Source organism: Thalassophryne amazonica, chromosome 18 (assembly GCF_902500255.1).
Source record: "Thalassophryne amazonica chromosome 18, fThaAma1.1, whole genome shotgun sequence".
Taxonomy (NCBI): domain Eukaryota; kingdom Metazoa; phylum Chordata; class Actinopteri; order Batrachoidiformes; family Batrachoididae; genus Thalassophryne; species Thalassophryne amazonica.
The window spans coordinates 67,703,880-67,727,560 of NC_047120.1; the positions used below are offsets into that span (position 1 = coordinate 67,703,880).

The 23,681-nt window shown below is 40.3% G+C and overlaps 1 protein-coding gene across 1 annotated transcript; it reads left to right on the forward strand.

Annotated features, from left to right (window-relative positions):
• Positions 1-495: 495 nt before the first annotated feature.
• Positions 496-22,983, forward strand: bsk146 (brain specific kinase 146). Its single transcript, XM_034193255.1, has 5 exons — positions 496-725; positions 18,051-18,292; positions 19,405-19,607; positions 21,893-22,084; positions 22,166-22,983. The coding sequence occupies exons 2-5, from the start codon at positions 18,121-18,123 to the stop codon at positions 22,859-22,861; spliced, it is 1,263 nt and encodes a 420-aa protein (XP_034049146.1). The 5' UTR covers positions 496-725; positions 18,051-18,120; the 3' UTR covers positions 22,862-22,983.
• The last annotated feature ends 698 nt before the right edge of the window (positions 22,984-23,681 follow it).

A 23,681-nucleotide genomic window follows, 5' to 3' on the forward strand; every position in this document is an offset into this window, starting at 1 on the left:
TTAATAATAATAAAACAAACTCTGATTTGTAATTTGTACTCATAAAAAACAAGAACAAAATAAATCTGGTTCATGTTAATGTGAGTGTGAGATAAAATAGAGAAAAAGTGTACAAATAATAAACAAATAAAAAAAAGAATCTGATTCAAGTAAATGCTCTTAATATAAGTGAATATAAACTATGAATAAGTATAGTTATGCATGGAAGATGTAAAATGCAACATTGATGACAATAAAGGGCCTGAAGAGAAAATAAATAGATTGACTAAAAACAGTAATCAAACGCGATAGTATGAATTAATATGACAAAATAATTTGATGATGTTTATTTGTTTAGCTAGTTAGTGAGTTATTGGTTTTGTGGCATTCTGATGGACCGTGAACGCAGCATCTAGTCTGTACGGAGACAGCGAGCAGCGGCGGCTCCCGGCGGAGCGGCGCTGCTGATTGGTCAGTGCCGACAGAAGGGGAGGGCTTTGCGGTGCTCCTCTCTCCCGCTGCTGCTGCGTCTCCTCACCTCCTCCCCTCCTCACCTCCTCTCCTGGTGCGGAGACAATAGGACGCAGCGACGGAGGAGGACGAGGCGGCTGCGGGGTGTAAACCGCGGCTCGTCCAGCGCTTCACTGCCCGTAATATGCGCTCACAGGCGGGCCGTGTGCTGAGCGGCGGCCCGGGCGGACGGGGAGGACTCCAGAGCCCGCACAGGGACTCCGACTGAACGGTGAGTACCAACCGGACCGGCTGCGTCCCTCATCCTCACCCGAGCAAACTCACCGAAATTAAACACAGAAATAAAATAAAATAAAGTAAAATAAAATAAAAATGACCAATATTATGACAGCGTGGTGCGTTTAATGGCGCTTTGTGTGCAGCGGGAAAACAGTGAACACCATCACATCATCCGTCAACAATTCAACAGTTATTTTAAATTATTAACAACATTTAGATATTTAGGGGGATTTATCATATTAATGACAACCTTTTTATCCCATGTGTTCATACATGATGCTATGTTTTATTTGTAGCTGATCCCTTATGTTAATTTATCAATCAGCAGGAAAAAAAACCTAAAAACCTAATATTCCAGTAATCGATTTGTCATTAAAAAGGGGTCAACGTTTGCTTCTGAAACGTGAGATTAGCTCTTGTTCTTTGTTTTATAGGCTTGTCAAACACGCACCTTTGTGTTTTGTCTTATTGTTTGGAGAACATATGATATCTATGTGGTTCTGGAATTTTTTATTTTTTTTTCGAGACAAAACAGTTGATCATCAATAACTAAAGTAATCAGTGGTGACAGACAGTGTAGGTGGTATCAATATATGTCCAACCTCAAACCACACAGACCACAGTGTTTACATCAAAGCCCACACATTGATCGATCAGCCAGTCTTTTGATAATTTTTTCTACCTTTGATCAAGAAAAACCATGCAAAATTTTCACCTGTTGAAGTTTCAAAAATACAAGGATTTGCTATGTTTATCTTTTTGTTTCGTCATTAACTGTTCTACACATAAAACTGTTTTAAAATAACCATAAACCAGTTTTAGGTACCTTATCTGAACCAGATGTTCTATTATTTAAACCAGATGTTACCTTATTGGAATCAGATGTTCGATTATTTAAGCAGATTTACCTCATTTGAATCAGATATTCTATTATTTAAACCGATGTTACATTATTTGAATCAGATGTTCTATTATTTAAACCGATGTTACCTTAAATGAATCAGATATTCTGTTATTTAAACCAGATGTTACCTTATTTGAATCAGATGTTTGATTATTTAACCAGATTTACCTTATTTGAATCAGATATTCTATTATTTAAACCAATGTTACCTTATTTGAATCAGATGTTTTATTATTTAAACCAATGTTACTTTATTTGAATCAGATATTATATTATTTAAACCAGATGTTACCTTATTTGAATCAGATGTTCGATTATTTAACCAGATTTACCTTATTTGAATCATATATTCTATTATTTAAAGCAATGTTACCTTATTTGAATCAGATGTTCTATTATTTAAACCGATGTTACCTTAATTGAATCAGATGTTCTATTATTTAAACCAGATTTACCTTATTTGAATCAGATGTTCTATTATTTAAACCGATATTACCTTAATTGAATCAGATGTTCTATTATTTAAATCAGATTTACCTTATTTGAGTCAGATGTTCTATTATTTAAACCAGATGTTACCTTAATTGAATCAGATGTTTGATTATTTAACCAGATTTACCTTATTTGAATCAGATGTTCTATTATTTAAACCGATATTACCTTAATTGAATCAGATGTTCTATTATTTAAATCAGATTTACCTTATTTGAGTCAGATGTTCTATTATTTAAACCAGATGTTACCTTATTTGAATTAGATGTTCGATTATTTAACCAGATTTACCTTATTTGAATCAAATGTTCTGTTATTTAAACTGATGTTTCTGAATTTAATCAGGTGTTCTATTATTTATACCAGATGTTACCTTGTTTGAACCAGATGTTTTCTATTATTTAAACCAGATTTACCTTATTTGAACCAAATGTTCTATTATTTAAACCAGATTTACCTTATTTGAACCAAATGTTCTATTATTTAAACCAGATTTACCTTATTTGAGCCATATGTTATATTATTTAAACCAGATTTACCTTAATTTTTTCAAGCTTCAAACAGCCACTTTGTCTGAATTAATCATAATGTGGTTATAAACTGAATGTACTGGGGAAACTTTGGTATTAAGTTGATTTTGCGATATTTATTTGGATTTAAATCAGATGATATTAGTGGTTTTATTTAGCTGGTTTTGACTGGAACTGGACTGGAACTAAACCTGTTAATTGACTGACTGACAAGCACCAACGGAATAGAATTTAAGATTCTGGAATACTGTTTGCCCCCAATGTAACCAAAAAAAAATTGTTACAATTTTATACACCATAAGGTTTGAATTGATTATATGAATTATTTAAAACATTTATGAACAATTGGCTACTGAACTGCATAGTAATAGTAATAATATTATTGATCTATTTTAAACATCGTTCACCATTTGTACTGTAAGATTGAATCAAATTTACCAACAGCCAGGAGCCATCAAATCATTTTGTTGTTCATGCCATCTCATTTATTTTATTTTTTTAATGTACTGAGGGGCTTCGTGGGAGGCTTTGTGGATGAACACGTGTTTGTGTGTGTGTGTGTATGTGTTAAACCTCATGTGCACAGTTCATCAAAAAGTGCTTAAGCTCCCAGATGACACACAATTCACAATGTAGGTCACACAAACACTCCAACGTTGCTGTACGTCATCGTTGCTTGAACGCCTGCACCGGGGACGTCATGGTAACACGACTTCCTTAATGCTGGTTATTAGTTATCTGCAAGTTATAAAGCCCAGTGTTTGTGTCTGTGTTTTACCCTCAGCCCACCTCAAGACAGCTGGAGGGTTGGATTGTAAATTGCTCTCAAAAGTCAAATTTAAGTTGACTTCAAAACCGAAGGATGTCGGGAGACTGAGATGAGGAGAACCACTTGCATTGTGAGGGAATGTCAGCTTCAACATTTTGGCCATGTCACGCGTTTATCTGCGCGTGATCCAGCGTGCATGTGCATGAGCTTTGAGAACTCCAGTGGCTGGAGAAGGTCCAAAGACACACCCACGCTTCACCTGGCTGCAGCAGATCGATGGTTATTTTGGAGATGTGGGGATGGACCTCTTGTCTGTCTGGGTGGTTGGTGTCGCGGATGCCCACTGGCCTGAGTTGACTTGATGCATACATCTGATTTTGGAATCAGATCTGGATAATGGATTTTCTTCCAATATTCTATTTTCTTTACTTCAGTAAATAAATAAGGAAATCAATAAAAGACCAAAGTTGCGTATAATACATGAGCATGGCAACTCCTGTGGTGTTACATGTCGATGGCTGTTCCATTATCTCCATTATTGAGGAATATGATTGGCTGTTTATTGGCTGTGGAGGAGCACGCTTTTGGTTTGTTCGTGCATTCTATAACTCGCATATTTATGATGCGCTTTCCTGTCACTGTCTTTTAATTTCTCTGTAACTAACATTCTATCAAATGATTTTCTTATTGATGCTGTCTGTCATTTGATCAGAAAATTAACATTAACTTTCACCGGGACCTTTTCATTTGTGCCAAACAGTCGGCAACTTGTTCTCTGAAAGGAAATTAAATCATGTTTTGGTAACAGGAGCAGCTACATAATGTTTATACCTCATGCAGGTGAATAATGTACCAGCATTTGTGGCTCTGACAGCTCTAATTGCTCTAATTTCTCTAATTTTTTGAGGGGCAGCTCGGGGTTGACGTGACTGTGACCGCTTTGGCTCACTGAATCTGGGCAGCTGCTCCACTGCACTCGCTGGTTGTGTAAGCAGTCTGGGATTTTGGTTGCTGCTTTGTTCCAGAGAGCATAAGCATGGAGGGCAGCAGGTTTTGCGGTTAGCTGGAAGGATTACAGTGGTTTGTGTCTGTAATGAGGACTTTGCTTTTTAAAGGAATCTGTCACTGTACTGTGAAGGACACTTGGTTCTTGTTTTGTCTGGATTAAGTAAAGATTAGAAATGCTAAATCTACCACTAGAGTGCTGTCCTTTCACAACGTCTGCAGATCTTTTGGCTGGGATATGAAAACCAGGTTAAGAATAATTAAAACTACCAGAATGCTGTGCATTCAGGACATCTGTAGTCATGTTTACCAATGATATGAAATGCGCTGTCCTTTCAGAACCTCTGCAGCTGTTTCAACTAAAGAAAACTGTTTAAGAATATGTTGGAGATGTCCTTTCAGGACCTCTGCAGCCAGATTTCTAGTAAAGCTATGAAATGCTTAAAACTACCAAGCCGCTGACCTTTCAGGTCCTCTGCAGTCAGATTTCTAGTAAAGATATGAAATGTTTACATTTACCAAGACACTGTCGTTTCAGGACCTCTGCAGCCAGATTTCTACAAAAGATATGAAATGCATAAAACTACCAAGGCCCTATCCTTTCAGGTTCTATGCAGTCAGATTTCTAATAACGATATGAAATGCTTAAAACTACCAAGGTGCTGTCCTTTCAGGCCCTCTGCAGCCAGATTTCTAGTAAAGATATGAAATGCTTAAAACTACCAAGGTGCTGTCCTTTCAGGCCCTCTGCAGCCAGATTTCTACTAAAGATATGAAATGCTTATAACTGTCAAGGCGCTGTCCTTTCAGGACCTCTTCAGCCAGATTTCTACTAAAGATATGAAAGGTTTACAACTACCAAGGCGCTGTCCTTTCAGGTCTTCTGAAGTCAGATTTCTAATAAAGATATGAAATGCTTACAACTATCAAGGTGCTGTCCTTTCAGGACCTCTGCAGCCAGATTTCTACTAAAGATACGAAAGGTTTACAACCACCAAGGTGCTGTCCTTTCAGGTCCTCTGCAGTCAGATTTCTAGTAAAGATATGAAATGCTTAAAACTACCATGGTGCTGTCCTTTCAGGTCCTCTGCAGTCAGATTTCTAGTAAAGATATGAAATGCTTAAAACTAGCAAGGTGCTGTCCTTTCAGGCCCTCTGCAGCAAGATTTCTACTAAAGATATGAAATGCTTACATTTACCAAGGTGCTGTCCTTTCAGGACCTCTGCTGCCAGATTTCTACCAGAGATATGAAAGGTTTACAACTACCAAGGCGCTGTCCTTTCAGGTCTTCTGAAGTCAGATTTCTACCAGAGATATGAAAGGTTTACAACTACCAAGGCGCTGTCCTTTCAGGACCTCTGCAGCCAGATTTCTACCAGAGATATGAAAGGTTTACAACTACCAAGGCGCTGTCCTTTCAGGTCTTCTGAAGTCAGATTTCTAGTAAAGATATGAAATGTTTACATTTACCAAGGTGCTGTCCTTTCAGGACCTCTGCAGCCAGATTTCTACTAAAGATATGAAAGGTTTACAACTACCAAGGCTCTGTCCTTTCAGGTCTTCTGAAGTCAGATTTCTAATAAAGATATGGAATGCATAAAACTACCAAGGCCCTATCCTTTCATGTTCTATGCAGTCAGATTTCTAATAACGATATGAAATGCTTAAAACTACCAAGGTGCTGTCCTTTCAGGCCCTCTGCAGCCAGATTTCTACTAAAGATATGAAATGCTTACAACTACCAAGGGGCTGTCCTTTCAGGTCTTCTGAAGTCAGATTTCTAATAAAGACATGAAATGCTTACAACTATCAAGGTACTGTCCTTTCAGGACCTCTGCAGCCAGATTTCTACTAAAGATACGAAAGGTTTACAACTACCAAGGCGCTGTCCTTTCAGGTCCTCTGCAGTCAGATTTCTAGTAAAGATATGAAATGCTTAAAACTACCAAGGTGCTGTCCTTTCAGGCCCTCTGCAGCAAGATTTCTACTAAAGATATGAAAGGTTACAACTACCAAGGTGCTGTCCTTTCAGGTCCTCTGCAGTCAGTTTTCTAGTAAAGATATGAAATGCTTAAAACTACCAAAGTGCTGTCCTTTCAGGACCTCTGCAGTCAGATTTCTAGTAAAGATATGAAATGCTTAAAACTACCAAGGCGCTGTCCTTTCAGGACCTCTTCAGCCAGATTTCTACTAAAGATATGAAAGGTTTACAACTACCAAGGCACTGTCCTTTCAGGTCTTCTGAAGTCAGATTTCTAGTAAAGATATGAAATGCTTAACACTACCAAGGTGCTGTCCTTTCAGGCCCTCTGCAGCAAGATTTCTACTAAAGATATGAAAGGTTTACAACTACCAAGGTGCTGTCCTTTCAGGTCCTCTGCAGTCAGTTTTCTAGTAAAGATATAAAATGCTTAAAACTACCAAGGTGCTGTCCTTTCAGGTCCTCTGCAGTCAGATTTCTAGTAAAGATATGAAATGCTTACAATTATCAAGGTGCTGTCCTTTCAGGACCTCTGCAGCCAGATTTCTACTAAAGATATGAAAGGTTTACAACTACCAAGGCACTGTCCTTTTAGGTCCTCTGCAGTCAGATTTCTAGTAAAGATATGAAATGCTTAACACTACCAAGGTGCTGTCCTTTCAGGCCCTCTGCAGCAAGATTTCTACTAAAGATATGAAAGGTTTACAACTACCAAGGTGCTGTCCTTTCAGGTCCTCTGCAGTCAGTTTTCTAGTAAAGATATAAAATGCTTAAAACTACCAAGGTGCTGTCCTTTCAGGTCCTCTGCAGTCAGATTTCTAGTAAAGATATGATATGCTTAAAACTACCAAGGTGCTGTCCTTTCAGGACCTCTGCAGCCAGATTTCTACTAAAGATACGAAAGGTTTACAACTACCAAGGCACTGTCCTTTTGGGTCCTCTGCAGTCAGATTTCTAGTAAAGATATGAAATGCTTAACACTACCAAGGTGCTGTCCTTTCAGGCCCTCTGCAGCAAGATTTCTACTAAAGATATGAAAGGTTTACAACTACCAAGGTGCTGTCCTTTCAGGTCCTCTGCAGTCAGTTTTCTAGTAAAGATATAAAATGCTTAAAACTACCAAGGTGCTGTCCTTTCAGGTCCTCTGCAGTCAGATTTCTAGTAAAGATATGATATGCTTAAAACTACCAAGGTGCTGTCCTTTCAGGCCCTCTGCAGCAAGATTTCTACTAAAGATATGAAAGGTTTACAACTACCAAGGCGCTGTCCTTTCAGGTCCTCTGCAGTCAGATTTCTAATAAAGATATGAAATGCTTACATTTACCAAGACGCTGTCGTTTCAGGACCAATGCAGCCAGATTTCTACTAGAGATACGAAAAGCATAAAACTACCAAGGCGCTGTCCTTTCAGGTCCTCTGCAGCCAGATTTCTAGTAAAGATATGAAATGCTTAAAACTACAAAGGTGCTGTCCTTTCAGGCCCTCTGCAGCAAGATTTCTACTAAAGATATGAAAGGTTTACAACTACCAAGGCACTGTCCTTTCAGGTCCTCTGCAGTCAGATTTCTACTAAAGATATGAAATGCTTAAAACTACCAAGGTGCTGTCCTTTCAGGCCCTCTGCAGTAAGATTTCTACTAAAGATATGAAAGGTTTACAACTACCAAGGCGCTATCCTTTCAGGTTCTATGCAGCCAGATTTCTAATAAAGATTCGAAATGCTTAAAACTACCAAGGTGCTGTCCTTTCAGGCCCTCTGCAGCCAGATTTCTACTAAAGATATGAAAGGTTTACAACTACCAAGGTGCTGTCTTTTCAGGTCTTCTGAAGTCAGATTTCTAATAAAGATATGAAATGCTTACATTTACCAAGGCGCTGTCCTTTCAGAAACTATGCAGTCAGATTTCTATCAAAGATATGAACTGCTTAAACTACCAAGATGCTGTTCTTTCAGAACCTCTGCAGCCAGATGTCCACTAAAGATATGAAATGCTTACAGCTGTCAAGGCGCTGTCCTTTCAAGACCTCTTCAGCCAGATTTCTACTAAAGATATGAAAGGTTTACAACTACCAAGGCGCTGTCCTTTCAGGTCTTCTGAAGTCAGATTTCTAATAAAGATATGAAATGCTTACATTTACCAAGGCGCTGTCCTTTCAGGACCTCTGCAGTTAGATTTCTACTAAAGATATGAAAGGTTTAAAAGTACCAAGGTGCTGTCCTTTCAGGTCCTCTGCAGTCAGATTTCTAGTAAAGATATGAAATGCTTAAAACTACCAAGGCGCTATCCTTTCAGAACCTCTTCAGCCAGATTTCTATCAAAGATATGAAATGCTTAAAACTACCAAGCCGCTGTTCTTTCAGGACCTCTGCAGTCAGATTTCTAGTAAAGATATGAAATGCTTAAAACTACCAAGCCGCTGTCTTTTCAGGTCCTCTGCAGTCAGATTTCTACTAAAGATATGAAATGCATAAAATTACCAAGGTGCTGTCCTTTCAGAACCTCTGCAGCCAGCTTTCTACTAAAGATATGAAATGCTTAAAATGACCAAGGTGCTGTCCTTTCAGAACCTCTTCAGCCAGCTTTCTACTAAAGATATGAAATGCATAAAACTACCAAGGTGCTGTCCTTTCAGAACCTCTGCAGCCAGATTTCTACTAAAGATATGAAATGCATAAAACTACCAAGGCGCTGTCCTTTCAGAACCTCTGCAGCCATATTTCTACTAAAGATATGAAATGCTTAAAATGACCAAGGCGCTGTCCTTTCAGAACCTCTTCAGCCAGATTTCTATCAAAGATATGAAATGCATAATACTGCCAAGGCGCTGTCCTTTCAAAAACTCTGCAGTCAGATTTCTACCAAAGATATGAACTGCTTAAAGTAGACCTGCATTGAAATAAATGTGGTCAGATCACTCACACCGCCCGTGTCTGCTTTGCAGCCAGTGTTGTGCCAGATTCAGCGCACAACACCGGCATCACCTCTCTGTCTACTGAATGGAGCTGCAGCACACTTGGCACAAGTCCTGAGATTATGCTCGCTGTTTTAATGCAAAGCGGCCAGTACACCTGTTGCTGCAAGGACAGACTTCTTGCGGCAAAATCCACAGCACCACACGTCTCGGCAATCGGAGCCCCAGAGCTCCATGGACACTGAGAGAAGTTTATATATTTTTAATGACTGGGATTCTTTGCGGGTCTGGCCTCCATATCCCGCGATGGTTCCGGAGGCTAAAGACAGTAGATTTTCATTGTGATACCACTCAATCAAACGGGCGTATGAAAAAGTCCCCCAAAATAATTTTCAAGCACAAATAAAAGAAATGTGTACTCACCAAACGTGCCGCAAGACAATATGAAGTTTTAAAAAAAGTAGATCCTTCCGTATAAGACAAGAAAAAGGTGCAGATGCAAACTGACGTAAATACACAAATTACAGTTGGCGCGCAATGCATGTTGGGAGAGAGGGTCTTCTCCGTGACGTCTCGGCAGCGTCTATGATGAGAGGGACAGTTTTGCAGAGGGCTAAATGTTAGCTGTAAATTTGTCATTTTTAAATGAAGATTTCGCCATTGAATGACAGATCTGGGCTTCCAGATTTACTTTACTACATTCAGAAGGATCTTATGTGTAAATGTAAGTCATTTTTTGGTCCAAAGATCTGACTGCATTTATTTCAATGCAGGTCTACTTTAAACTACCAAGCAGCCAGAAACTCTGCAGCCAGATTTCTACTAAAGATATGAAATGCTTAAAACTGTCAAGGCGCTGTCCTTTCAGGACCTCTACAGCCACATTTCTATTAAAAATATGAAAGGTTTACAACTAGAAAGGCGCCTGTCCTTTCAGGTCCTCTGCAGTCAGATTTCTAGTAAAGATATGAAATGCTTAAAACTACCAAGCCGCTGTCCTTTCAGAAACTCTGCAGTCAGATTTCTATCAAAGATATGAACTGCTTAAACTACCAAGGCGCTGTCCTTTCAGAACCTCTGCAGCCAGACTTCTACTAAAGATATGAAATGCTTAAAACTACCAAGGCACTGTCCTTTCAGAAACTCTGCAGTCAGATTTCTATCAAAGATATGAACTGCTTAAAATACCAAGCCGCTGTTCTTTCAAAACCTCCGCAGCCAGATTTCTACCAGAGATATGAAATACGTAGATAAAACTACCAAGGCTTTCAGAACCTCTGCAGCTGTTTCTGTCAAAGCTGTGAAATCCATATGCAGTAAATCTGGTGGTGTGTCTTGTCTGTGTTGTTAGCTGAGCTCACACAATGTGTGATGAAGCGCACACACTCAGTGTGACTGTAGACTTCCTCTCCACACCAGAGCCGACATTTGTTCTGATCTGATGAGTCATTCAGCTCCGAGTCTAATCCATCGTCTGTATAAATACATAATCAGCTCCGTGTGCCAAACACCAACACAGACAGTGGACAAGAATCTTTTCTTTTATTAGTCACTGATTTTAGACTCCAACTTGTGTTGACATTTGAAACATGTAAAATACTGAAGGTACATTCCAGCTGAAATGTTTATACCGGCTGCAAACATGCAGTCAGCTTTGAGTTGGTGATTAGACATTTCTTGATTGGATTGTTTGCAGGATTATTCAAAAACCTTTCAGTTGTTCTCCACCGGGGTTGGTGGATCAATACATGTTATTAACAGGAAGAAACCATTGATCAGCATACATATGTGGGTTGTGGATGATATACCTTGCGTTTTCTTTGAGATAAGGCAGTTTTTGACAATTTCGCTATTGCCTTGAAAGGTTCTGGCTTCATGAATCTTTGTGGAATGGCAAACCTGATCAAGAGGAAGAATTACTGAAACTGGTTGTTGATTGGAATTCGGCTTGGGATTCTGGATCAGAGATGGAGATTTTCATATTTCAATCAATTTCTCAACATATTTTCAGCCAGTGTCCATGAAACCTGGCAGAAGAACCCACTGACTAAAATTTGGTGTTGATTAGATCCTAAGATGGATTCTGGATCTTTTGTTTATGAATTTAACAAAGAAAAAGCAATTTTTTTGATATTTTTGGTCCTTTTGTCAAAGAGTTGAATACAATATCCAGAGCCGGCTCTTGGTATAGATCATATAGATGGTTGCCTAGGGCGCCACCTGCTGGAGGGAGTGCTGCTGCAAGCTCTCACAAAACAAACAAAAAATTAACACTTGTCTATTTGTCTGGGACAAGTAAAGAAATGTGATTGGACAGCATAGGTCATTTAGAAGCAAGACAAGTTTTTCTTTCTAAAGTAGTCAAATAGTTTGTTTGTGTGTGTGTGTGTGTGTGTGTGTGTGTGTGTGTGTGTGTGTGTGTGTGTGTGTGTGTGTGTGTGTGTGTGTGTGTGTTGTTGTGAGTTTTGGCGCTTTCCCAACAGCGTGTGCACGTTGGGCACATTGTGACCGCAGCCTCTGAAAATATCCTCATGTGGGTCTGTGGTGCTCAGCTTTTCTGCAAAAGCCACATTAATAAATTCACCCTGTTCATGAATAGATGAAAGATCTGATCAAATCTGATAAGAATCTGTCTGATAAAGGTGTTTTTGATTACTCAGTTGATTCACAAATGCTCCAGGGCATTGAAACACAGCAGCGTGATTTTTAATTTTGTTTTTAATACACACAAGTCAATTTAAGATCATCTGTCTCGTTGTTTGAGAGCACAGAGTTGATAAGAACAGACAGAACTCTTTCTCTGCAGCTGCACACACTCTGCAGCCCTCAGGTGCAGGGGCGGAACCACAGGGGCGAGGTGTGGGAAAGTCCCCCTCAAACCCCTTCAAGGTCTGCTTTTATAGCCACTTTAAAGACATTTTTTAGACATAATAAAAAACAATAATTATGTTCATAATCAGATTCTAATACATTGAAAAAAATTGAGTTTTCAATAATTATTATTATTGTTATCATCATTGAGCTACTATTTGTAATATATAATGTCATTTTTGTTATGTGTCGGACGCAGCTCGGAGAACCGACCAGCGTTTGAAGGACCCAGTATGAAATAAGCAGAGCACGGTACAAAGGCTAACTGAATTTAATACATAACAGTGATACAAAATACAACAAAAGAAAGTGCGGTCTGGCATGGTGCGCTCCCAGCAGCGCTAACGGTCCGGAGCCAGAAGCTGTTCGGACCCAAGGACCCCGCCGACACCCCCCAGGTGGCCGCAACAAACCGAGTCTGTGAAAGAAGGAACCATTATGTGAGTCCACACTCTACACACAGAGAGAACACTTAAAGGTGTACAAACAGCAAACACTTCCTGGCTTGATTACTAATCAGCTTCCCAACCTGCAGGCATGGAACATCCAGTTCACAAAACTCCACTGCAGTGGAAGCCGATACATGACTAACATACAGCTCAATATAAAAAGGTGTGAGGGACACCACTTTTACTGACTGTATAAATGTTAGTCACAAAATCTAACGTACCTCAGGAAGTGTGCTGACGAGCGTGAGACCTCACCCCCTCCTCTTTCACAGACCGTGCATCAAACCCTGGACGTTCTCTGCATCCACTGATAATGAGATGGCTCCCGAGACGACGATCTCACCCGTCTGGTCACAAGGTTGAGTCTCTGGCAAATACACACTGTATACTCCAGTCTTAAATGCCACCATGTTCCAATCCATATAGATGCACCTCAGCTGTGAGTCCTGACGAGCCGCAGGTGATCAGGGTGAGGTCCTGATAACCTCAGCAACACAGCCACTCAGTCCCAAATGCAAGCCACCTGGAAGGAGAAACAAAGGACAGAAACAAAAAGGCAGCCAGGCCCCCCCAGCCATATAACAATTTTGCCAAAAACCCAGGAGCTTCATGCACTAAATACTGTGTAGTGTATTATTTTTTAAAAATGACTGTATAAATTAAAGATACTTATAGAGGAGACATCCTACTCAAATAGATAGATTTCACATGATGTCACTATTCATGGCAGAGCTGCATGGCACCATGACAGACCCCCCACACTGTTGTTATAAGGCAGAAAGGTAGACAGTTAAGGTTGACCGGATTTGGATCAGATTTTAGTCCTACATTATAATTAGGGAATAACCCTGTTGTGTCTGATGATTTGGAGACGTTTTAAAAAACTCAATTTGCGACTGTAAAATCCAGCATTAATGTCTGCAACTCATCAGACACAAGGGGCTTATTCCCATTCGAATCCATTTCCATTGTTTGCACGGTTTATTTTTCTATAAGTAATTCGACCTGGATCTGTGTTTTCAGCAAAAGACCTGCATAATAATATAGTTCAATAAAACTGTTACGCAGACCGTAGCTTTAGGAAAATGTTGCTCGATTCCTGGTCTCGAGTTGGCAGATAATCACCGTTAGCATTATATTTATTGGTTATCACAGCAGTAATTGCAATATTTACATCGGTCGGCAAAGCTTACTGTAGCAACAGCGTCTTCATGCCAAACTGGAAATTCTGTGAGCAGACCCACAGATACATTGAGTAATTCTGAATCAGAATCCACATCAATACGATAGATTAAATTCACACATTTTGGCATCGTCGTCACTCCATCAGGTTCTCTCGCTCTCAGCTTGACAGCGCCATTATTGACATCTGCCTAGCAACGCGGTCAGGGCGCCGAGCAATACATCAAATGCAAAACGGTCGAATATTTTGCCACCGTCAACGCAATATTTTATGGTCAGAAATCTCACACAATTAACCAATCAGATTTGCTTAACAAATGTAATTGGATTACAATTTTTTATATAACGACTGAGTGGATCCTTGTCATTTCATTGGTGCTTTGTATGTCATGTGAAATGGATTATTCATCTCATTTGTGTTGCATTGCATTTAGCATGCAAATTTGGTTCCATACATACACATACAAATTTGTCACGTGATTTTTGGCTGGAGTGAGGAAAGTGCAGTCAGCAGTCAGTACGCAAAGTTAGTGCACGGCATCACGGATTACATCGTCAGAATTGAATATAATATCAAATGACAAGGATCTATTTTTGCCGTTATATAAAACAAATAGGCTAATGGATGTTTATTAATTCTTTCAATGGAACGGATTGAATGGTCGAATGGTACCTTCCATCTTTCATCTTTCATTATTTGTATCATATTGTACAAGCACAAACACAAACTGTAGCACCATTTCCATTTGTGTTGCTGATAAAAAGGGACAAAAAATATATTTGCTGTCTGGGACTGACTGAGTTAAACCTGCACTGCAACTTTTGTATTCCATTTTGATTTTATATTGCAGTTTTGTATTGTTTGAACATATTCATATTGTGGTTGCTGTCACGTCATTCTAAAATATTTGCACAAATTCTGAACAGGAACTCTGGATTTATTTATCTTATTTTATTTAATTATTGATATTTTTGTTATTTTAGTGTGTTTCTTTGTGTGTTGGTATGTTTGATCAACAATTAAATCTTAAATGTCTGTCATATGGCTGTTGTCCATTAATGCACATGGAGGGGCGGAGGAGGCACCAAACCATAATCTCACCCGTGGCACCAAAATGGCTTGAGCCGGCTCTGACAATATCCATAAAACTTCTTGCACGAATTCATGCACTTTAGTAGTTGGGATCTAAACACAGATTTTGGATTAAAAAAAGTTTAGATATTTTGATTAATTTGTCAAAAGGTTTCAAGCCGATATTTGTTAAACTTGGTGATTAACCTTAGTAAGTGAAAAAGAACCCAATGAATTTATGTGTTGAACTTTTTGTGTGTAACTTTTTTTTTTTTTTGGACATTTTAGTCTATTTTTCAATGTCTTCCACGAGTATCAGTTGAATGATCAGTGTTGTCAAGACAAAGCTGTCCAGGATCTACAGTTTGTATATGTCTATTTTTTTTTTTTTTTTTTTTTTTACATGGACAGATGGGGCATTTTTGGACATTTCCACTGATTTCGTAACACACACAAACAACACAAGTGAAACCCACAAGTTCAGTTTCCTGCAGATATGGATAAAGTTCTGCAGTGAAATATGTCTTTGTATGTTGGTGACATGAGTGATGTTGTGCTGAAAGAAACAGAGGTGCAGACATGCATAAATCTGAACTCTGATGCAGAATTTCAGGATTGTTCTGACTGGGTGGCAGTTTGGGTTCATGTTTTGCGTTTAATGACACGGTGCTGCATGCGCTCTGCAGTGCTACAAAAAGCACTCGTGACTGTGGACAGATACAAACGGCCTCCTCTGTGTACACCCGCCCTCCTGTGGGTGTGCGTTTGCTGCTCATGTCAGGTGGTGCATGAATCCTCTCGCCGCTGCCATTTATCACCTAAACTGAGTCGTTCCTCCTCACCTGCGCGCAAAACACTCCCACATTGGAGCGCTGCGGCCATGATGATGAGGTGTGTGTGTGTGTGCCTATTTTATCACAGAGATGCTGACTTACCGTGTGATCATGCAGAGTTATGACCATATACAGCTGCAGAGTCTGTGTCCAAACGTTATTTTCTGCATCACAAAATTGAATGTGAGCGACTGATGAGGTAAATCACACTAAATAATCATGCAGACTCACAGCATGAGAAATATCACTCACACGCACGCTGTGGTGCTCTTCACCAGCTGTGACTGCTTATGTGTGCAATTTTTAATAGTAATGTGTAATATATAAAGGAGGGCTATTTTAAAATTTCTGTCCTCAATGTGAAACCAGCCCCGAATTACGTGTAGTAAAAATAAAATATTATAATAAATATTAGAATGAATATTAGAATGAATACATGTTAGAACTGGCAGTGAAATTCAGTGAACTATATCATACTGGTATGTAAATAAACTGAATTTCATGAGAAAATCTTGTGCAACTATTCAGTAAAACTGTACATAATAAAAAAATATGTACAATGAACACATAATAACAACAACAACAACAACAATAATTATTATTATTATTTTAGAAGAAAAAGTATTTTGCAGCAATTTTTAAAATCAGTTCATCATTTTAATAATTCATAGATACCAAATTTAGACGTGACAACTTTTCAGATTTTTATATATTCAACTTTTCGACTGTAGACAAAACATCACATTGGCTTGTGGGAAATTCAGTTGGATTTATATATCTAAATACTTTTTAAAGACTTATTAATTTACAATTTTTGTGACTCCAATATAATTTTCAGAATACCTCACAGAATTAAAATTAGAATATATATATATATATATATATATATATATATATATATATATATAGCCCAATTTCATAGCCTTAAGAGTGTGCATATCATGAATGCTTGGTCTTGTTGGATTTGTGAAAATCTACTGAATCTACTGGTACCTTGTTTCCCATGTAACAATAAGAAATATACTCAAAACCTGGATTAATCTTTTTAGTCACATAGCACTACTATTATTCTGAACACTACTGTATGTATGTGTGTATATATATATATATACATACACACACACACACACACACACACACACACACACACTCAGTTTTGCAGTGAACCTCGTCCTGTAGATTTTGCTCAGCCGAGTGTTTTTCCACATCCAAGTGATACAGCATGTGCTGGATGATAAAGCTGTAAATACGACAGCGGGTCATGTTGCTGGATTTGCTGTGATCGGATGGAAAGAAGCTGCTTTCAGAACCTCCGGGTTATATAATGAATGATTCTGTGCATGTGGAAGTGCCCATATTTCTTTGGGGGTTTTCTTTTTGCTGGGATGTGTGGAGCGGAGGGTCAGGCCTCAGCAGCTGGGGAAATCAAGAAAAGTCACAGCAATCAGAGAGAATAATCGCACTGCAGCAGGGATCGGACGCAGTGGGAAGGATTGTTACTGGCTGCCTGTGCGAGCACGTGCACATGTGATTCAGCAGCTCAGCGTTTAGAATTACTTAAGCCTTTCACTGCAGATAATTAGCATTTTCAGTGCAGACGAGCAGCCGGCCGTGCTTCAGCCACCAGGACACAATCCTCATCTGTGACCTTGAAATCACATGTTGTGCATCATGCGTTCTTCTTCAACAACTTTCTACCTGAGTCCAGGCTGTGGTGGCAGCCGACCAAGCTGCTTTGTCAATATGAGGCATATAAATGTCCAGTGATTTTAAATTGTAAAGTTGAATGGGATAAAAAGGAGCAATCATTAAAGAGTGGGGGGGAGGGGTGTCACTGTTTTATTAAAACGCAAATAACACAGAAATGAGTCAGATACTTCTAAAAATATCAACTGCGAGCTGGCTTAAAACTTAAATCCACCTTTCCCTGATTGCAGCTTATCTCTGAACCACATTACATTGACTTCCTGCTGAATACCACAGCAACCAACCCATCACCCAGCCATGCCAAACATTTCCAGCCACCTTTCAGACCGGCATGATAACACTGCTTATCAAGAAAGCCCAGTCAATCAATAAGTATAGACCTGTGTTGAACCCGCCTTCCTTCTAAGAAAAAAAAAGTTTTAGTGACAGTTGTTGATAAGCAACAGGTGGACCATCAGATTAACAATAATCTTTTGGAAAGATTCCAGTCTGCTTTTAGGGCTCATCACTCAGTCAAAACTGCTCTTGCGCGTTCTGTCAGTGGGCGTCTTTCGGCTGTTGTTTCAGATTCTATTTCAGTGCTTATCACCGTGGATGTCTCCCTCTTGGCAGTGACACCAGCTGTTTGCCGCTGCATTTATCCTTCCTGAGAGTGGTTTGTCCACTGGAACCTGCCCACAACATGAGTTCCTCTCCGCTGGTCTCACGAGCCAACATGGACATCCTGGACGAGCTACAGCTGATTGCAGCCCAGAACCTGGAGAGGCTAGAAGTCAACAAGTACTATGAGGTGATCAGGGAACTTGGCAAAGGCACCTATGGAAAAGTGGACCTGGTAATCCACAAGATCAGAGGTGAGGATACACACTCACACAAACAGCACTACCGTGTTGGTGCAATTAAAAAAGTACTTAGGTAAAGTCTTTATTAGTTAATCAATTTAATGAGTTTAATAAATTAGTGCTCCATTAAGTGCTCAAGTGCTTAACCTGGAGTGCACCGTAATTAAATGAGTCTTTGATCAATGAAAGTGGGCGTCCGTGTACAAAAAGCCCACCAACTAAACAATATTTCAATGCTTCTGCATTACTTATATAATATATATATATATATATATATATATATATATATATATATATATATATATATATATATATATATATATAAAGACCCTTCGGCTGCTCCCTTGTTTGCACACGGGGTCGCCACAGCAAATCCGAGGTGGATCTGCATGTTGAATTGGCACAGGTTTTACGCCAGATGCCCTTCCTGACGCAACTCCACATTACATGGAGAAATGTGGCAGGGGTGGGATTTGAACCCGGAACCTTCTGCACTGAAACCAAGCGCATATTTATTTATTTATTTACTGGAGTTTCTAAATGATGACAGTTCCGGAATTGTACTCGACCAAATGCACTACATCTACACTGTTGACTGTCTTCTTCCATGACTTTCCCAGTACTATTTCCGTCAAGTTAAACTATATAATATTCATGCCCATTATTTACTTGTTTGAAGTTTAGAGGTTGACAGCTAGATTTTTAGTGGGACCCTTTGTCTTCTGCTATGTGGCTATCGGTTGAGTCTTTAGGTAAATAGGTAGGTAGGTAAGGGTACAGGATAGCTTTCGGTTAGTGTAAAAGAAGAGAGAGATTAGATATAGACATAGGATTGAGGGTAGATTAGTGGTAGGGTAGAGAGGTTGAGTTGGATAGAATGATGGATGCTACGTTAGGATGAGCTTAACAGTTTGAGTAGGAAAGAGGGTAGAAGGACAAAGTTTTGTATGGTAGATAGACTAGGTAGAGCAGGGCAGAGGGTAGTGTAGCGGTTACTGATATTTCTGACTTATTTAATTTCCACACTCATCTGTCCTGCATTTGTTGAAAGTACTGAGACCTGCTTTAATTTTTCAAGCACTGGTATTTCTATGTAGTTACAATTCTTGTGTTTTCCTCAAAAGGTACAAAAATGGCTCTGAAGTTCCTGAAAAAGAAAACAACCAAGCTGAAGTCGTTTCTGCGGGAGTACAGCATCTCGCTCTACCTCTCGCCCTGCCCCTTCATCATCAATATGTTTGGCATTGCCTTCGAGACAGACGAGTACTACGTATTTGCACAGGAGTACGCACTGGCAGGGGACCTCTTTGATATCATTCCTCCACAGGTACTCAGCTGCATCCTTCATTCTGACTGTTGCTAATCAGCACATTGTATAAATCCTCTGGTAGAAATATGTTGTCATTTACACAAAAATATCCCTTGCAACAAAGTTTGATGGCGTTAATACCCAGTTGAGTATTAGTAATCAAACTGTGTTTTTGCAGTGATCCTACTGAAGCAGTCGGCCTTGTGATATAGATTTTGAACACATATTTTGAAAAAGAGTGCCATTTACTGTAGAGCATGTAGCTCAGAGACATAAACAGTTGGACTACCAGTATGTAGACCTGATTTTGATTCCTGGTCATCCTACCTTGGAAAAGAAACTTCATCTACATTGTCTCAATCCATCCTGCTGTACATTAGGGACCAGCCTTGGATAGAGAAGTGGCTAGTGTCCCGTCATAGACCATCATCTGCTTCACAGCATCCAGGGACAAACACAGAACCAACAGGTCTCAGGACCAATGCTGGACTTCTTCTACGACCATCTACTGACTTGCAGAATACAGAACTGTACTCAAGAGCATAATTGAGACTGTCTGATAGACTGGCGGCCTGAGCAAGGTGTACCTCGACTCTTGCCCAATGACTGCTGGGACGTGCTCCAACCTTAATTGGAAAAAGCAGGTCCAGAAAATAAATTAAGGGTTATTTAAATGATCTCATTCATTAGCTTTTTTGAAACAATATCTATAACACCTTCCAACAGATTATGACATCTAAACAGCATTCTTTGAAAGAAAATGCTGTAAAATATTTGCTAAATTATACAAGCTAGCTAGTCTACTATGGAGGGCCATTGTAGCGACTGTTGCAGTTGCTAGCACAGCCAGTAGCTAACAGTATATTTTTTTTGTATTTATGCTGTCCAGTATTGTAAGATACTGCAAGTTGTATCAGTCTGTTTTAGAACACTTTACACTTTTGTTCGAGTAGACCTTTAAAATAGTTGATAACATGAAATAGTCATGAACTGTCAACCTGCGACACCTACAGGGGAACAGAAAGTACTGCAATACCATGTAAGGCAAATCAGGTGGGGGTTAAATATCTGCCACTGTGTGAAGGCAGCAGGGCGATAAATCTTCCATATCCAATTTAAGAAGTGCTGATTTGCTGTTCAGCACCGTGACGCACTTCCACCGTATTTACTTTGATTAAACCAACAACAATCAGACAGTTATTAAAAAATGAATCCTGAAAACGTCTGCACACCCAGCCGACAGGTCAGATATAAACTGTACTCAGCCCGTTTATGTGGGGCACCACGTTGGTGCAGGATTACCGGGACTCTGTTATCCTGTATGTCACGGACGCCTTATTTGCAAATGTGATGAAAAACATGATGTATTAGAATGTTTAGATATAAACAGCTTCAGTTTATGATTTTTTTTTATTGGAGCTGAAAATAAAGTCACTATAATTAATGTTTTTTTTATGTGGACAATAAAAGTAACATTAATGGGGAAACATAACATTGAGAAGTGTTGATTATTCCATAGAAACAACAATTCTGTTTCCTGTGGTCAGAGCACAAACCGAGCCGTTGACTGAATAAGTAAGAACAGAACCCAACACAAAGACAAATACTAGGAAACTGACAGTACTGTCTCCACTCGATTTTGAGAAGGTTTTTATTACGTTAGACTCAACCTTGTCAGGTTTGTGAACATTAGTTCATCAGTTTTTGAGTAACCCTAACAACACATCAACAAACACACACACATAATCTCAGAACCAGGACACACATAATTCCCAGGACCAAAAAAAAAGTCCATTACAGTTTGTCTGCGTACAAGAAGACATCTGCTGAATAACATCAGAAGTCCTACACAGGCTGTAGGGTCCGTTGGTACCATGCTAATCAACAGATCCCATTTCATGATGCCAATGGACAGGATTCCAGTCCACTGGAGGTTACTTCCCCAGCTAAGGCCGGTAGCCCTTTATAACTGGATGGACTGGAACAATGCAGAGTCTTGCCCAAGGGCACAGACAGGTAGCATGACCAGGAATGGAACCCATATTGGTAGCTTCCATCCCATTAAGCTACCTGCCCAATAACAAGAGTAGAAAACCCAAAACTATTGAAGTTAAACAGTAGGATTTTACAATAGAGGCAGCCAACACTCTGAGAAGTTGGACCCAACAGATGTTTCCATTTTCACTTGATAATTGATTGTAATGATTGGATTACTTATTGAAGCTCATTCAGTTTTCTGTTGGCCAAATGTTTCATCAACTTCAGCACTGCTTCATTTATTTATCTCCGTATGCACCCTTCAGGTTGGGCTTCCAGAAGCGGTGGCAAAGCGCTGTGTGCACCAGGTAGCCATCGCTCTGGACTACCTGCACTGTAAGAAGCTGGTCCACCGGGACATCAAGCCTGAGAACATCCTCATTTTTGACAGAGAGTGTCGTAAGGTCAAGCTGTCCGACTTCGGAATGACCCGCCGAGCTGGTTCACCCGTGAAAAGAGTGAGTAACGTTAACCTTTGTGACGTCTTCAGAGCTTGTTTTTGTCCTACTGGTGACCTTTCGGTGGGGGTTTCCCTCCAGGTGAGCGGCACCATCCCCTACACGGCTCCAGAGCTCTGTGATGTGTCGCGTCACGAGGGTTTCTGCGTGGACTACAGCACTGACGTCTGGGCCTTCGGCGTGCTGCTTTTCTGCATGCTGACTGGCAACTTCCCCTGGGAGAAGGCTTTACCTTCAGACTCCTTCTACCAGGAGTTCATCCGCTGGCAGAGGAGGAGGACCAACACGGTGCCGTCGCAGTGGAGACGCTTCACAGAGCAGGCTCTCCGCATGTTCCGCCGCCTGCTCTCCGTGGAGCAGGACCGCCGCTGCTCTGTCAAAGAGGTGTTCGGGTATTTCAGCCACTCCTGGATGCTAGATGGGGAGAACAACAACAACAACGGCAACGGAGGAGGACATGGCAGCGGCGGGGAGAGGATTGGTGGAGGAGCAGTGGATGGTACTATCTCTACTTCTTCTTCTGGGGAGGAGGATGAGGAGCTGCTGGTGGAAAGGATGAAGCAGCAGACTCTCTCCCCACTGTCTCCGGCGGCCATGGATCGGGGTAGCGGTGGGGCAAAGGGTGGAGTCATGGAACCAGGCGGAGGCCACCATTTCGTATCCGTGTCCACCAACAGCTCGGTGTCGTCGACCAACAGCTATGACCGAATGCCGCGAGAAAACATATCGCCAGGCGGGCGGATGCTGGTGGCCACGCCCATAGAAATCTGCGTCTGAGCGTGACACGGAGTGTTTCTTTGGTATCACCACAGTGACGCAGCAACACACTTTTTGATCTCTTCCATCCTCACGGACGCATGCATGAAGAACAAAACACAACAACAGTAAATACTCATATCCTGCTGCAGACACTGTGGGAAAAGGAAGCGCACACAAACGAGAATCTTTGGAGAACGTATACATTCCTCGTGATAGTTCTTGGTCAGATTTCCTGAAAAAATAAATAAATGTAAGCAAGGCACTCTGAAGAGAACCCGTCTATAGACTTGGTCACACTAACCCATTGGCTTCAAACTCACTCTCACTAAAAATTGTATTTACATGTGGGTTTGTGCAGGTCCACCAAAGGGGCGAAGTGTTGAATTTGCTCAAGCTCAGTTTTGGTGACAACAAAACGGAACAGTGTCCAAAACGGGGGGCCTTTTTCTTTCAGAAGCTCAGTTTTCAAAAGACAGAATATTCAGAAGTCCAGGTAGTGAGGTGGCACAGTAGGGTTCAGTTTTTCTACTGAAGCTCAACTGAGCTTCTTGGTAGAAGCTCCAGTAGTCACAAGGCCAATTCGTCAGTCGAAAGTCCTGGTACTGTGAAATTTTCCTTCTGAAACCCAAATGAAATGGCCTTATGCCTTGTAGCCCTTGAAGGTCTATGAGGCACAAGACCAGTTCTTCAATGGCCTGGTAGTCAGAAGGCCTTGGTGGGGTTGGGGTTAATTTTTTCTAGCAAAGGCCAAATGCTCCTTGAACTAAAGAGCCTTCAGAAAATAAGTGTATCACCCAAGGGAACATCCCATTAGTCCTAGAGTCCACTGGTCCTAGTC